We start from the raw sequence: 16,938 nt of genomic DNA, 5'->3' as shown, positions 1-16,938 counted from the left end.
GAAAGTAAGTCAGCTTCTGACAGCAAGATGTATTAGAATATAGTCTCTGAAGGTAAGAGATGGGAGGAAGGCCTGTTGCTCAAGATACTGAACGTTGTGCCTAGCACAATGAGGTCCTGGTCCTTCACTGAGGCTCCTACGTGCTCCAGCAAAACAAAGGCTTTAGGAGAATGGACTGCATAAACAGTTTTGAAATGGCGTTCCATGACATGGGCTAAATGACATCTAAGCGGCAGACTTCACCTTTTGAGCTCTGCAAGAGAGAAACTTGGTCCGGCAGGTCTTCTCCAAGTGCAGTTTTATGGTTCATTCTCCATCCACCCACCTACTCTGTGCGCAGTTAAAGCAATGTTCACTCACTCACCCCGCTGCGACATGGTGAGCCTCTAGGAGGAATGATCAATCCTACTTCAGTCACCACATATAAGAGGGCGGAAAAAAGAGCAGCTGGTCTCACCCTCCTCTACTCCAATAATAGACTCTGTGTCTGGTAGGTGCAGAGACTCAACACCAAGGCTGGGCTGAGAGTTCATGGAGATGAGGTTCTTGCTGTGCACTGTAGATTCTTCCAGCAAACTGCTGCCCACCAGTGATTCTATTGTGAAAAAAAAACCAACAGGGTAAAGCAAAAATTCTTATGATGCAATGATACTGCAATATAAGATACAATCCCTGTCCCCCCTCCTGGTCACACAGACACCAACTTTATCCATTCTTACAATTTGGACATCCAGAGCTCCTACGGATGGTAACAGCTGTATTAATTGGTTTGAGCCTTAGTATGGTGGGATCTCATGCAGGCTTGGCCTCCTCTTTAAATAATTCACATTGCATCAATAAAACAGTCTACTTACAACAAGAATACATAACAAAGGGTACAAATTCCATGTAAAAACGACACCAGATTCATGTTAATTTTGAAAATAATAATGTGCCCCTTGAGCACAATACAGAAATACACCCTTCTATCCTAGGAAAAGGGAGGGTGAGCAATCCATCCTCATCTCCAAAAGGAACAGCCTTTTATTCCTTAAAGGCTCGTGGTCAAATATTCTGAGGACCAACATCTTCACTCCTCTTCAATCGTGCACCAATTCTATCCTGTACCTCTGCTCCCGCGGAGTGCCCTCCCCTCCGTACCTGGCTGTTCTCGATCTCTGCTGCCAGTGGTTCCAATTCGGGAGTGGTGTTTCCTCATATGCACATTTCTGCTACCACTCTGGGAGAACGTCTTCCCACAAATTTGGCACTGATGTGGCTTCACTCCTTGGAACAGAAGAGGGGGAAAAAATATCCCAAGAATTACCAAACTGCGAATAAAGAGCTCATCAACCAAGAAGACAGTGATACTGTTTTGAAATGACTGTTGACACCACTGGTACCAATTACCAATGAAAAAAACAAATGAGAAATATTCCTGTTTCCTGGACAGCAATAAGCTTCCAGAATAGAAGAGTTTTAGGTATCAGTATTGCCAGCTGATGGAAATCTCAAGTCTTAATAGTAACGTGAAGTCCTCACATTGGATTTATGAGTGGGAACAAGTTATTTGTGACATGGTAACATTTGATGTTCCATACCTAGAATTAAATTACCAAAAGCAAGGAAACTATCTCCTGCCATCCATCACACAGCGACTTGCAGGGTCTTGTTTACATTACAGAGTAGAGACTGGATGATGAGTTGTCACTGTGAAAGGATTTCCATTTTACATAGCAGTCCATCATTTTCACAGTGCAACAAGTATGATGTTCATACCTGTGAGCTCAACAGCATGGAAGCCAAGGAGACAGAAAAGAAAAAGTGTGGAGAATTCGGGTAGTCCCAAATGTTACTACCGTAATAAAATCTCCCCTTCCCCAAGCAAGCCATATTCATCATGTGTTGATGATGTGTAAGATAGATCAATCAAGACAGAAGGCAGAAGCTTTGAAACACTTACGAAATTCATTTCCATGTAATGCAATTACAAGTATATAGTATTAAAAATTAAAGGAAAACTCTACCTACGGCAGAAGGACACTCATGAGGGATTTCAGATCTCAATAGATTTAATAAATATGGAGGTGATAGATTCTCTCTTTTAAACAAGAAAATGGCAGCTATGAAACAGCTACCTAACTTCATAACATTCTAGAAACAATATTAAAAATACATTAAAAAAATGTAATCTGAATTCAGAAACATAATATTTAGAAATAGAATCAGCAGAAAAGATTAAAGGGTACAAGCTACAGGCATCATTAAGGAAGTCACAAAATACTGTGACCAGAATTCCTGTGGAAACCAGGGCATTTTTCTTAAGAAAATCAAAGTCCTACAATAAAGATCTTTTCTCAGAGAGGTCACAGAATGTCTCCTACCTGAGTGGACAACCAAATGTTTCCGAAGGCTGGAGTATTCAGCAAAGGAGCGACCACATCCCTGTGCCTCACACAGAAATGGTTTTTCCCCTACAAGGGAAAAGCAAGTTCTTAGATTTTGCAATAACAACTCGATCTTGATCTGATTCTCAAAGTCCCTGAGAAAAACCTGGAGATCTCTACTGCCTTCTCCCCTTTGGTCTTACAAGCAACGAAGTTCAATGGCAGTTACATATATGCTTCCTAGGGCTTTTAAAGCCTCCTCTTCATCAGCTTTCAAGAGGAAACACATTCTTTCTGAAATATTCTTAGATCATCATTCACCAAAAGTGAAGCAAGGGTCCGTTGTTTCTAAATATATCTTCCAAGTATAAAAACAATCAAAGAGTAATGTAAAAATTCCTGCACTATGATAGATCTATATGCAGTTCTTAACAGCCAGCTCACTGCTTTACAGGCTACCAGGATCCTGTTCCCTTTCTGCCTTTCAGTACCAAAAAGCCCATTAACTGTGTTTGCCTTCATATCAGATTCTATACTTCATTTCAGATCAGGCTGAACTTGGCAAAGTCCTGTAAGAGATATGTCAAATAATTTATGTGTGGAAAAACAGTAATTCAAGGCACAATTTGTTATTTTTCTGTATCTCCACAGCTATTTTTTTATTTGTCTAAATAATGACGAACTGGGAGGTGACTACACTAATGCACTAAAATATAGTTAATCTGTTCTAAACACCCTCTTAATAAAACCTTAAATTAAACTAGAGGTAACTTTTCCCTGCAACATCCCACTAAAGAATTCAATATACTATGTTTAACCCTATAATTTCAAATCTTTAACTAGATTGCTGTATCAGAGTAACAGCAAGTCCACAGGAGATTAGGCAAGCTACTTTATTTTACTGTCTAACATATACGTAGTTCTTTCAGAATAAATTTGTTTTTAAAATTGTTTCTACTGTGATTTTGCCTTTAGAAGTCCTCTCCCTGCAGTTAATTTCTCTGGATCCTATCTGCTATGGCATTCAACAGAGCTGAGGAAAAAGGATCAATACAACATGTTCTGATTGGTGTTACAAAGCTGAAATACGCAACAGATTCTCAAACACCGATTGTACCTTCTGGTTTGTTATAAATACTTCAAACTTAGCCAGAAGGGAAAAAAAAACTACCATTGAGAAAAATAACAGCACACAGTTCCATCTGTAAGAAACCCAGATCTATTTACACCTGCAGTTTTAAAACATCTTTGGTCTGATCAAACTCTCAGTTATGCATTATTGATTTGTAGTTAAGAAAGGTTATTTGCTCCTCCAGAAACTACTACTCTGTGGGTTTCAGAACACTCATTTTATCACGGAGGATTGGGCATGCATCAGCTGGGCCCATTAACTTAATCTGTGTCTTGGCTGAGAGCTTTAAGTGCAAAAGAAAACTATTAAAACTATGGCTGCTGTTACTACACATTCAAAACGTTATTATTTGTGTATGTAATTTTTAACGACATCCGAACATCTGCTCCCAAAGCATGTGTTCTAGCTAGACTGCAAATTCTTTAAAACAGCAATCTTTTTCCATGTGTATCTACAAACTACATCCATATGGTAGCGTTTAAGGCAGAAGGCATAAACAGCTGCTGGCGGCCCACATAATCTGCAATTTCATTTTACCAGAGAGGCCTTGTGCTCTCACAGTTGTCAAGGTTATTTTGAAATGTTAACCAACTGTAGTGCAATGCTGCCTTCCTAAGCCATCAGGGAATCTCTAACAATATTCTGAGAGGCTTGAATAGGATCATTTATTTAAGTGGTGTGGTTAAAAAACCAAAACCCTTAAAAAAACCAACCCAACCCACTAGAATATGGACTTTGCTAACTATTAAATTACTGATCATTTCAGCAGTAACTTGCATGCCTCTCTCAAGCAACTTTCTAGGATAAAAACACCTAAAGCACTTTATGCAGTTGTCAAGACTTTGGCTGATTCACCGATGTCTAAAAATATTGACAAGGCAGGATCAAATGCTCCAGAGGAGACAGCATAGATAAACCATGTATAAAATATAGCACTATGAATTACAGGTTCTTGTTTTATTTCATATAAAATGTTAAGCATGAGTTGGGAGTACGTAGGCTCCAGCGTATGGTATTACAACACCCCAAATCAGCACTTTGACAAACACATCAGTCTGCAGGCCAAAATGCTGTCTTCTAATAATTGCCTCTTTCTGTTAGATGTTGCTACTATATTTTTGCTACGCATTCCACTGTATTCCTCACTTCCCTAGATTTCCCAAATGCAGTCATTCTACAAACAGCACAGGTAACACAAGCTAGTTAGATCCAGCCAGACCTCAGTAGAGCTGCAACTGTGTCCAGTGGGACTCCACACTGGAGAAACAGCTAAGCTAGTCTGCCTTTCAGGAATTTAAAATAACTTTTTTTATTAAAAGCAGTTACAGCAGTCATGTTCGCTACAGTCTAGTTTCTCCCCAAAACAACAGCCCCCCTCCATCAAACAACCCCGGGGGGAAGGGAATTCCGTTCAAAGCATGGGTCTGAGCAGAGTACAGCATCGTGTAGCTTTGAAGGGTGAAAATGGTGAAATTAAACAGGATAGTTAAGGGGGTAAGAGGGACATCAGTGAAAGTGAAATCTCAAAAGTTTGAGGATGGAGAAGGAAGTGGTTTATTCCTCAGTAAAGACCCCATCTCTGTAGACTACAAATAGGTGGAGGTCTAAAACACACCAGTGTGAATTCTTAGGTGGTTCTTCAGATTCCCAGCTGTCGTGAACTGTTTCCCACAGCCCAGCTCTGTGCACACAAAGGGTTTTTCACCATTGTGAGTTCTCATGTGCACCTTCAGCCTCTGCAAGACATAGAAACTTTTCCCACAGCCTTCTGCTGGGCAGGTGAAGGAACGGTCATTCCTGGAAAGCAACAAAATAGCTGTTTCATTACCAGCTACTACCATGTATTTTTCAGGAATACTGGACTTCTTTATTGTTTTGGGTTTTTTTTTTTTATTAAATAGAAAGCAGAAACACTTAAACCAGAATTAATTCTTTCAGAAAATGGAAAGAGTTAATCAAAGCTATTGACCTAAATTAGTCTCAAGGAAGTAGGGTCTGGGTGGCCCACTGGAAGAATTTGCTCAGATGATAATCTTTTCACTATATTATCTTGACTATTCCCTACCCAGACTGATTTAGTAAAGCCCTGCAACAGATTATACAAGAACATTGTGGAATTTCAGTCACTGGAGGATCAAAAATGACTGTATATGTACATATAACATATGTGGTTGCTGCTGGCCCTGTCTGAGGGAAAGATGATGGAGCCATGTCTGTTGGAGTCCTTCCCAGTTTTTAAGCTTCTCACCTACAATTTACCTTAGAGACCACCAATTTCTTAGCTAGAAAAGATCAGGGCGACTTGTTAGAGCAAGCAACTTTGTTCAAGGACATATGTGAGACCATCTTACAAACTTTTATGTTTGTAAGATGCTTTTATGTTTGATAGCGATGCTTTTCATTGAGCACCTGTTAAATACTCTAAACTTGCAAAAATAATCTAAATCTAATAAACTGTTTCAACATAAACACCTGGAGGTGTTGGTTGACAGCCGGCTAAACATGAGCCAGCAGTGTGCCCAGGTGGCCAAGAAGGCCAATGGCATCCTGGCTTGGATCAGAACAGCACGGCCAGTGGGATCAGGGAAGTGACTCTGCCCCTGTACTCGGCACTGGTGAGGCCACACCTCCAATACTGTGTGCAGTTTTGGACCACTCATTACAAGAAAGACATTGAGGTCCTGGAGTGAGTCCAGAGAAGAGCAACGAAGCCGCTGAAGGGCTGCAGAACAAGTCTTATGAGAAGCAGCTGTGGGAACCGGGGTTGTTTACCCTAGAGAAGAGGACGCAGCGGGGAGGCCTTAGCACTGCCTACAATTATCTAAATGGAGGTTGTAGCGAGGTGGGTGCTGGTCTCTTCGATAGGATGAGAGGGAATGGCCTCAAGCTGTGCCAGAGGAGGTTCAGACTGGACATTAGGAAAAATTTCTTCACCAAAAGGGTTATCGAGCACCGGCAGAGGCTGCCCAGGGCAGTGGTTCAGTCACCATCCCTGGAGGTAAAGACGGTATCATCAGGGGTATGATTTAGTAGTAGACAGGTACAGTTGGGCTTGATGATCTCAAAGGTCTTTTCCAACCTAATGATTCTATAAATGACCTAAAGCAAGCAACAGGCCTAGTATTTCTAAGAGTAATACCAGGTTTCCACAGCTCCTCAATGTCAAACACTAACGCTATACCAAATACAGAGCAGTTTCCCAAAGTCATGACAACATATAGCTTTATTCTGCTCACCTGTGAGTTTTCAGATGATACTTGAAGTGAGCTGGCCACACAAATGTCCGATCGCAGCCCTCAACTGTGCACTTCAGCTTCCTTTCCATGCGAGATAAATGAGGAATAGGGGTAGAGTCTTTTGGCTGCCCATCTCCTGAGCAAAGATGAACATTTTCACCTGGAAGAAAAAGCCCACCAAAATCTAAAAAAGATGCAGATTACTATAATACATCAAATTTAATACATAAAACCAGCATCACATATGCCTGGCTACTAACTGTTTACCATGTCCTGCCTTGCTCATAACAGGGATCAGACAGATTTGCAAACTTTACCAGGCCCACAAACTGCCCCAACAAGCTACTTGCGTCAGATCAGCGGCTACCAGGTGAGGGTTACCACAAGAAGACTAGAAAGTCAACGCAGCAAATACTGTAAAAATGGTCTATAAATACCAACCAAACAATTTTAATTATCTTCCAGGATAACTTCTTTTAAAAAAACCACCTTAGCTCAAAAAAGTGATATTGCTTTTGTTTGCTATTATTTATTAAAATAATTAAGTCACAAAGCATGCGACTAAATCAAATTATGCATTCTCCAGAAAGCTGATCTCCAAACCCAGGGGAGCTAAGAAGAAAGTATGAATTACAGTAAGCATTAAAAATTCACTGGAAAGTGAAAATGAAATTTGAAATACAAGCACCTGCAATCAGAAAGCAGATAGTCTTTACACGTGCCAGAGAACAGATAGAGTACAACGGAACTGCTGGCTCCACTTAAGTTCATCCCCTGAGAAAAAACTGACAAGTCTAATACTATTGCAGAAAAAAACCCAAACCTGGTTGTTCTGTACAATCCTGTCACTAATGATCTGAAGACATCAGAACAGATTAAAAGCAAGACAGAGTGAAAGAGAGGAAGAAACACGCTGAAATTAGGGGCTTTGTACCAAACATTCAACTTCAGAGTCAGGGGTTTTCCTACCATTATTGCTTGCTTTGGCATTTTTAGCGAGCTGTGCTCGAGTGGCAGCAATCAAACTGTCATGGGCCAGTTCTTGCACTCGTAGGAACCATGGGGTACTGCTGTCTGTGCTGTCATGAGATAGAAAGTCATTCCCAGAATCTTCTGCTTCATCCTGAACAAACACCAAGTGCTCTGCTGGAGACCCCAGCCCTAGAAAAGAAGGCAACTCCATTAAACAGAAAGATAATGTAACAAAGGAAAATTTCTTTTGCTTCCTACAGGCTTGTCTTCATGGCACAGATGCAAGAGCTACACTTGAAAAGTATTCACTGACCTCTACCTTATAGAGAACTGTTATTGATTAAATGTTCCTGAAATATCCAATAATGCCCAGGAAATTTCATAATCTTTCCCCTTCATAACTGGCAGGGCCAGAGTTGTACTTGCATCTCCTGCTTTCTATTGTGTGAGACACATCAAGCCAGAAGACAAACAGAAGGAGAATTACCTGCTCTTGTTAGGTTGAGAAGAATAAATGAAGTGCTGTCACTGGGCTGGAGGTCTTGCAATAAACCGGAAGTCTCTGAAGCTGACAGAAGTTCAGATGGTTTCTGTACATTCTGTGCCCTTGTTTCCTCTCCATCAGGGCCCACGTTCACCTGCAGGCTTCTCAAGACAGCAGATGAAGAAACATCTTTGGAAGAATTAGTGTGACTTGAAGAAGTGAGATCTCTTTCATCATCTAGTGAAGAAAATGAAACCAGAGTAAATAAAAACTATAATTACACTATGACTAAATGACAGCTATTAAGTTATTTTTCCAGGAAAAAAAACAGAACTTGAGAGAGATTGGAGGAGGAAGGAATTTTCTAAGTAGTCCGACCTCTCTTCAATGAGAACAGTTTCAGTCACCCTTCTAAACCTGTTCCTCCATCCCTGGAATGCCTTATCAGCAAGAGGCAGTGTGCCACAGTGGCACGGTAGAGACAGCTGTATAAAGGGCACACTCGCAAAGGGCACACACAAAGATCTGCCACAGAGATTTTACCTGGCAACATGAGTCTGTTGCATTCTGAGGTCTCAGTAACAGGAAGGAGAGAAAGACATGTGATGTCTTTTGCTTCCGATTCCACTAGCCCTTGCCCCAGTGGAATAGAAGTATTCTGAACAAACTGAACCAGCAGCTGAAAAAAAGATACCACAGATTAGGTCAAGAACAGCACAAATCACTTAGAAAGATACTCAGTCCAGTCCATCCCCTCACTGTCTTGTAGGAGACTAAAGAATATAATCCCCTGAATACACATCAAAGTAAGTGCAAGCTTTTCAATTTACACCAATGACAAAGAAGAAACTGTTTGTGTTTGTCACCTCCGAAGTACCTAGAAAATTATCTTTTCATTAACATACAACAAACTGCTCTGGATCATTGTAGACTACTCTGAGGACTACTCACGCTATATTCCTTTTTACCTTATCTTTTACTGAGAAAAATTTTACCAACTTATGCCATGTTTTAAGGAATATATTCCTCGTTAAGTCATCTTTTATCATAATACTTCACTACATTCTAACCTTTCAAGCAAATGTTTTCCATGGTACAGGTATTTTTTCAAATGTCTTTTAATACTTAACTGAAAGTTGTCCTTTCTTAAATAAAAAAAAAATAAGAAAAAAAAACCCCAAACAAGCAAAAGACTAGTTGCAAAGATATGTAGCTAATGGCTATTCAAAATAAGCAGATAACGATCACAAGACAAGGTTGGGATGACAAAGAGAATGCAGAGAGCCTTATCCATCTGAACCAGCTACTCCTAAAACTATCAAACAGGGACAATTAAAGCCATTGTACTTAGTGTGAAACCTGCCCACTAAGGGAATTCAAAAGAAGAAACCCTCTCCAGAATACTACATAGAACAGTATAATCTGCGGCTGTCTAGCAAACAACTGTATGCAACACACTTCCTCTATCTTTGGCATTTAAAAGGAACTGTACAAGACAGTTAATCAAAAGCTGGTACTCTCACAGTGACACATTTTAGCATTCTGCATTCATGCAGAGCCCAGAAGTTGTCTGTGCAGTGAGACTGTCCATCAGTGTCAAAAGAAACAGAGTAAAAAAGCATGATATACCCATGGTATATTTGATTCTTATTCTGGATATTGTGATAGTATATTGTGACACCACCTGGCCCCCCATTTCACTCTCCTTTGGGAACAGCCTCTCATCGCTGACAACTGTGAAGGTAAAACTTGAAATCATTCTGATGGCAACATGCCACAAGCCAGATGGCAATTTGGAAGGTCAGTGGTTTCTCCTCTTAGGTATATTATAAGATTATCCAGAGGCCCCAGTCAGAAGTGGTAATTACCTCTATGTTGTCACAAAAATACACAGGAAATAAGGGACAGTCCTTCCCCCAAAGCCATGCATTCTAATTTATCATTAAAAAAAAATAGAAGATAGAAGGGTAAAAGAGAAGAGAGTTAGGAGTAACAGAGCAAGGCAACCAGGAGAAAGAAGTTAGGACTAAAAAATGTGAGCAGCAAGATGGTTCTAAATTACTGGATTGCCTTTCATTTAAATTGCGGTTTGAGACCCTTATTGCTGCATACTCTGCCAGAAAACACTTGTTTTATGAACTCTTCTACCTTTAGATAAAACTTTCCTCCTATACTGGGAAAGCTTTGCTTCAAACCTTCCCCTTCCACACAGCAACATTAAGCCACCAGGGAAAAGCAGCAGCTGCAAAAGATGCTCAAAAGAAAAAAGATTCTTTTAATTTTCGTTGTAAAGTAATAACAAGCCAGTACAGAATATTAAAAGGGGGCAAAAGAAGCACAAGTAAACAAAAGGACATGAATCATGCTCATTATTAAAATTCATTATTAAAATCTGGAATAATTCGTTATTAAATCCTGGAATAAAGAAAACCCCAACCCTTCCCATAAACCAGAACAAAACAATCACCAATTATATAGAATAATTCAGAGAGAACGAAAATTTTCATGCGCCAGTTGTATCTTGACAGCCAAGTACTTTCATAAACTCCTGTTTAAAATCATTGGGTACTTTTGTGACAACTACAGCAACAGCAATATAGGAAAAAAAACTCATTACAAACACTGTGTCATGCTTTCTTAAGTTTCTTTTAATTTGGTTTTGTAACTGGAAGCAAATAGGTAATTGTAAGTGTATCTTGCAATGGGCTATTCAGCATAAAAGACAGACTAGGAAAAGGAGGTGATACATTAAATGTGCAGATACAAAAACTCTTATCAGACTGCACAGAGAGTAACAAAGACCAGAACTCCTGGGACACTGATGGATGGGCCATTACGGGAAGACCTGTGTGACCTTGAAGAAATTAAACCAGAAACTTTGTAAGAAATAGGTACAATATTATCATGGGTTACCAGAACACCGCACACAGGCAAGAGCAAACTTATTGGATACTGAGGAAACGCTGAGACTGGGTAAAACTTACTATTAAGACGTCTTGAGAGGAGGCTGTGAAATGTGAAAAACGTATGGATGTTTAAGGGAAGGCTCAAAGGCGGAGAAAGGGAGGGATTAAGGTGAATAGGAGAGGAACAACCACGAGGAACAGGAAGAGGGGGTGGGGAATGCTATGGGTCAACCACACGTTAACAGGCTGCAGGTCAGTACCCTGCTCTGCCTCGCAGCTGTAGTCTATCCTGTCTTCTCAAATGCTGTTTGCTCCCGATTTCAAAGTATGTTCATCTAGTTAACCTCATGTTGGACTAGCCTGTGAATAGGAGGAAACCACAATCTGGAAACACTAAATCTTGGCCAGAGGCTGGATTAAAAAGCCCAGGGCCTGGAGACAGACACTGGAAGGACTCAAGGTTTGGCAGAGAATGGACAGATACGCGACTGTGGGTACGTACGTCAGCTGAGTGAGGGCATGTGTGTGATATCCTAGCAAATTTCAAGCCTGGTCACCCAATAAGAAAGAACAATATTAGGTCATTTGTGGTCTTCCTGTTCCCTGTGAATGCCATTTGTGTTTGTGAGTGCCTGTAAAAGTACTGTTCTGCCATGTGTTAGTGTTTACAGTGATACGTGTTTGTACTAAGTGTGCACAGGCACATATTTGCAGTTCAGGTTCAGCCACTTCTGCGTATGTCTGGGAATAGTCCAGTGCTCTCTCGACTGAAGGACCAGGAGGGGAGCAATCTCCAGGATGCTACGGTTTGTCAGATCTCACAACCACAATATCTAACATCACCAACCGGATCCAGATGGGCTGCAAATATTCCCGAGATGGGGACTATGGAACCCCTACGTAAGGAGGGGACTGATCCTTCTGCAAATATGACCCAAGTGCTAGAATTCATAACCAAGCAGACAGAACATCTTGGGGCACCCAAACAGGAACAGTTAGGGAAACTGAATGTACAGAATATTAACAGAACACAAAAAGAATGATGTGTGAGGTGAGGCTCTACAGCAAAGATATCCCTCAGAATTTGAAACAAATTTTGATATTGATTAACTGTAAAAGGACATTCTCAACTTAGAGTCAAACTTTATGGGGAGACATTGTGTCATACGGAGAGAATCTATAACCTCTGGAGGAACAACGTGGGCAAAGTTCAGCTGCGTCTTGCTTTCAGGATTTTAGATCTGTAGGGGTCGAAGATACTCCAATAGCTTTCATGCATCAGGCCTGTTCCTACTGGAGAACGGCCTACTTTGTTCTGGGCCTGCTGGGAAGGAAATGCAACTGCTATGGCCAAGTAGGACTACTAATGTAAACATGCCAGGGTCAAGAAAAGACAAGGCCCACTTACAGCTCCTGTTTGAGCAAAGAGGGAACGGTCATTCCAACTACCCAGGTCTTTGGCTGTCAGAAATAATCTATGAGAACCCACCTACTCACTCAGAGACTGAAGTAACAAAGTTCTCACCTTATCATTCGGAACGGGGAAAATTTGATAGAAGTTATATCATAGAATCAACCACAAGGCAAGAGAAAGGAACTCCTTGCAGTCCGTGCCAAAACTGCTCAGGGATACGATGAATTTGCAGCTACTTTGGCTGCTCTGTTAGGAAACAAGTACCTTACCACATCACCTGGGCTGTGACAAATGACCTGCATGTAATCATTCTCTTTAGAGAACCAGTTTAAGACACCTACTGTATTGCATAAGGGCTGATAAGGGATAGAAACATATGACTCAATAAAAACAATGCAATTTGCAACTGCAAACTTCCCCAAAAGGTACTTATAGCAGTCCTATATCTGCTCTAGAACCGTAGCCTTCTGAAGAGGTAAAGCCGAGAACAAGAAAAGCAAGGGCACAAAGCGGCAAGAGTCTTCTGCGCTTTTAAGTGGGAGAATGTACAGGCAGCTGGCTAATGGCCATGCAGCCTAAAAGACAAAGGCAAGAAATGGGAGGTAATAAATGGAACACACCGATACAACTGTCTGGAATTGCAGACTGTATCTAGCAAATTATAGAGAAGAGTAACAAAACCCAGAACTCCGCCAGCGCTGATTAGCGGGCCACTGCTGAAGTGAAATCTTGAAGTTTCAACCAGACCTTTTGTAACCAGCAAGAAAACAAAATTGTATTGTTTTATCTGAACCCATCTCAGAGGAAAGACCAAACTTACTATCTGATGTAACAGGGACTGCAAGATTAGTACAACTTCTGATGCAATGTTCAGGGGGTGGATCAAAGGAAGAACTGAGGTGGCTGTGGAGTAAGAACCATGGGTAGAGGGGAGAGAAGAGATTCCAATCGTATGTTAGCTGGCTGCTGGTCAGTACACTGCTGTGTCTGATCGCTGCAGCCCCTTCTACTTTACTTGCTAAGCATATTCTGAAATGTTGTCCCCACAAGTGAGTGCACTGCTAGTGAACTTGAAGTCTACTAACATGTAAGGAGGGAGCAACCATGGTCTGGAAAAAAAAAGATTCCAGCCAAAAACTGGCTAAAAAGCCCTGGATCTGGGCAGATACTGGAAAGACTTTAGGCCTGGCAGAGACCAGAGACTTGAGTGAGCGTGCGTGAGAGTTGAGTGATGAGGCTATAGCTATATCGCACTAACAAGCTTTTCTGTTCATGTTGTGTTTACCTTTTAAAGCTACTTTACCAGTGTACGTGTTAGCCTGTGACCAGCTGTGCGTGCACACACATACATCACTGCAGTTCACGCTCAGCCATGCTTCCAGCTGAACCTGGTAACAGTCCAGCAGCCTCACTATGAGCAACCACAATCCCCTGGTTGCTGCTGCCTACCACTTCTGCCAACTGCTTAATGGAAACATTAAGTACTTTAAAAAACAGAACTGGCTGATGCTAACAAAATAATTCAGACTCCCCAAAACTATGTAAGGTCAGTTTGGTTGGAGGGAAAGAAGTAGTCAATACAGTAATTTATTTTATTCTCTTAATAGAAAGAACATTATAATACTGAAAAAAAATAATGTAACCTGAGAACAGGCAAGGGTGTTGGCTGACACTTGAAAGGAGGGGAAAGAACCTGCAATATTCTTTAATCTTTTACCATTCAAATCAAAATGGGGAGCAATAGGGGACGCCACTGAAAACACTGAGAATTACTATGTAAGCAACAAAGGAGTAATCTTATTAACTTTTTCCAAGTGCTGCCCAGAAGTGTTCCTGGGAACCAAACCCAGTTCATAATTGCTCACCTCAGGTTTGGATTCTAACTCATCCGATAACATTGATTCAAGCGTCCGATTCCTGCAGCTGACCTCAGCAAGGCACAGATTTTTAATTCAGAGAGCAACACTCCCTGCTTACTCTTAATACTTTTTTAAGTGTAACACAGTGCCGCGGTCCTTCTGCAAGAAGCTGTGCTGCGCAAATATTCGATTTAACCTAAAACAACAAAAAACGAAATATAAGGAGACAGGAGCCAAAAAAAAAAAAAGAGCACAGCAAAAAGAAGCAAGCAGATGTTGCACACAACTGCAAAAATACACTCTAAAGTACTCGGAAAACTCATTTACCTAGGTTCTTGCATTTTTTTGTCATTGAGTCAGCACAATAACACTGCAAAACTAGTTTTCAAAGGCTATTTACACGGGGTTTTTTTGCAATAGCTCCTTTTGAGTGGAAAATTGATTTGTCGGTCCTGGAAGCTTATGGGATCAACAGTAAGTCACACAGAACACAGAAGATAAGAGACAGCTCGGGCAGCTGGGGCCCTGGTTCCCGCCGGGGGCGTTTAAGGTCGCCTTCCCGTGGGGTGACAGGGGCAGCGGGTGAGCAAGGGGGAACGCTCCCGGGGCCTGGCTTGTGGCTGATACCAGAAGCGCTCTGCCTTCCCCGCGGTTACCGGCGGGGCCCGGCCGGCGGCGGGGGCTCCGCACGGAGCACCTTATGCCGCGCTGCTCGCTGTCAGGAAGGCGGCTGCTGGGGTCTCGTCTCAGCTGGCCCAACGTTCCCATTGTTTTCAATACGGTATCAGGCTCGCCGTCGCGGCAGGGGGCGCGGCAGCCCGGGGGAGGGTCGGAACGCCGGGCGCGCCCCCAGGGCAGATGCGTCGCCCCTTCACCTCGCCACGGGGCCGGGACGCCCCCCACCCCGCTCCCACCCGTCCCAGAGGTGCGCCCGGGCCACCGCCCCCCACCCGCCTTACCGGCATCTCCGCCGCCCGGATGTGACGCACCCCCACCGGAAGTGCGGCGCTGGGGGCGGGGGGGGCGCACTGCCCCACCCGCTCTATGGTGAGCGCCGCGCGCGGCCCCGCCCCGGCCCCACCGGGGGAGCCTTAGGCAGAGCCGCGCGTCCCCGCGATCGCGCTGAGGGGCAGCGGAGGCGAGTCAGGGTCGCCCAGCTGCGTCTGCTGTCCCGGGCGCCATCCCAGCTGGTCCAACGCGATCCGGCACGGGCAACGCAGAACCACCGCCTTCGTAAAGCACTTTTTCTTGAAGCCCCTTCGTTAACCCCCGGGCACCGAGCTGCAACACTGGATTCTGTCAGATTAAGAGACTTCAGTAATCTCAGGAGTCCTTGGACTCCTCGCCGGCCCGACAGTGTGGAGTTGCTCAGTGGGTATTGAAGTAAGGAGACGTGTAGGCGCATGAATTCCTTTCATTTGCATCGCTCCGGGGCAGAGGAGCTCGGCTGCTCCACAGCTGCCCGCGGAGTTCGGCCTAGCCCCGCAGGGAACCCACAGCGGGAGCCGCACGGAGCTTACCTGGGTTGTTTGTGCAGCTCTAAATCGCTGGTGCAGGTGCCGAGCAGCGCCAGTCCCCGATGGGAGAAAATTCGTCCAGCTGGGAATTCGTACAGTCTCGTTTTCTCAATAACGTCTGCTCCCCTGGGATCCCTGTCCCTAATCAAGGAGAAACAGCAGACGCGGTCACATTTCCCCCACGGCCAGGCTCAAGCAAACAGAAACGACACTGTTTTTTCACGGCAGGAAAATAGGGAGTCACGAAGTAAAAGGGGAGCGGTGGGGTAGATCTGGGTTTTGGTAGATCTGCTTAGGGGAGCCTATTCCAAACTCCAACAGGAGCCTCGGCTTTATTTCCCTTGTTCTTTCGCGTGCACCTTTCCATTCTGTCAGATATAAAATTGTTATATAAACTTATGTGCGTTATTCCAAGATAGTGCGGTAATCATTTTATTTCCATAAGGCTTTTAAAGTTGTAAACCGTGTGCAATTGGAATTTACTCCCCTTTGACGCTTAGCCTTTGCAGCACCAGCGTCTATAACAGGTTTGTAGACCCTCTCCAAACTCTGTACGCACCACAGCGGCTCTTTCCGCACCTGACTCCTAAGGCTCAGAGAGAACCGGGATGCGGAGCATCCCCTCGGGTGTCCCTCCAGGCTGTCACATGGACACTCCGCTTCCCCTTCCCTGCGCAGTCAGCGCGTTTCCCGCAGAGGCAGCTGGAGCGCTGCCAGGGAATTCCGCCGCCTGGGAGGCGCACGGGCGCTCAGACGCCGACTAGACTCCCTTTCCAAGTTTTCCCGAGCCCAAAGCTCCCGGAGCAGGCGGGTGGCTCTCGCGGCTGCAGAGCCTCGCCCCGCTCCCGGGCTCCCGCCGCACTGTGTTAGGGCGGAAAGACGCGAGAGGGCCCGCGCTGCCGGGCCGGTTCCCCCGCAGAGCTGCGGGCACGGAAAGGTTAACTTCCGTCCCCCGCGGGGGCCATTGGGCCGGCGGCGCGTTCCATTCCCGCCGCGGGGCAGCCCCGCCTCCCCCTCGCGGCGGCTCTCCTCGCCCTATAAGCGGAGAGCTC

At 43.7% G+C, this 16,938-nt stretch overlaps 1 protein-coding gene across 3 annotated transcripts; it reads right to left on the bottom strand.

The window, feature by feature from the left end:
- Window positions 1-37: 37 nt before the first annotated feature.
- On the bottom strand, window positions 38-16,825 carry ZNF410 (zinc finger protein 410). 3 transcript variants are annotated; one of them, XM_054067815.1, is made up of 13 exons: window positions 16,466-16,825; window positions 15,890-16,027; window positions 15,329-15,665; window positions 14,376-14,565; window positions 8,734-8,869; window positions 8,194-8,427; window positions 7,704-7,895; window positions 6,735-6,894; window positions 5,114-5,295; window positions 2,364-2,453; window positions 1,141-1,266; window positions 365-595; window positions 38-253 (listed from the first exon to the last, which is right to left on the bottom strand). In XM_054067815.1, exons 4-12 carry the CDS (start codon window positions 14,406-14,408, stop codon window positions 411-413), a joined length of 1,338 nt encoding a protein of 445 aa, XP_053923790.1. In that variant the 5' UTR covers window positions 14,409-14,565; window positions 15,329-15,665; window positions 15,890-16,027; window positions 16,466-16,825; the 3' UTR covers window positions 38-253; window positions 365-410. The 3 variants fall into 3 exon arrangements, with proteins under 3 accessions (XP_053923790.1, XP_053923789.1, XP_053923788.1); XM_054067814.1 differs by having other exon boundaries at window positions 38-595; window positions 16,446-16,825; XM_054067813.1 differs by having other exon boundaries at window positions 38-595.
- Window positions 16,826-16,938: the final 113 nt, after the last annotated feature.

The sequence above is a fragment of the Cuculus canorus genome, chromosome 5 (genome assembly GCF_017976375.1).
Source record: "Cuculus canorus isolate bCucCan1 chromosome 5, bCucCan1.pri, whole genome shotgun sequence".
NCBI classification, from domain to species: Eukaryota; Metazoa; Chordata; class Aves; order Cuculiformes; family Cuculidae; genus Cuculus; species Cuculus canorus.
Note: the sequence above shows the minus strand (reverse complement) of the source record. Positions and strands in the feature narration are given on the sequence as shown.

Bases quoted from the DNA above. Each gene is read 5' to 3' on its own strand.
- ZNF410 (XM_054067814.1), bottom strand. From the start codon at position 14,408: ATGTTATCGGATGAGTTAGAATCCAAACCTGAG. The intron at 1,267-2,363 runs GTAGGAGACATT...TTCTGTTCCAAG, and splicing joins ACATTTGGTTGTCCACTCAG to GAGTGAAGCCACATCAGTGC. The intron at 596-1,140 runs GTACGGAGGGGA...TTTTCACAATAG, and splicing joins CAGAGATCGAGAACAGCCAG to AATCACTGGTGGGCAGCAGT.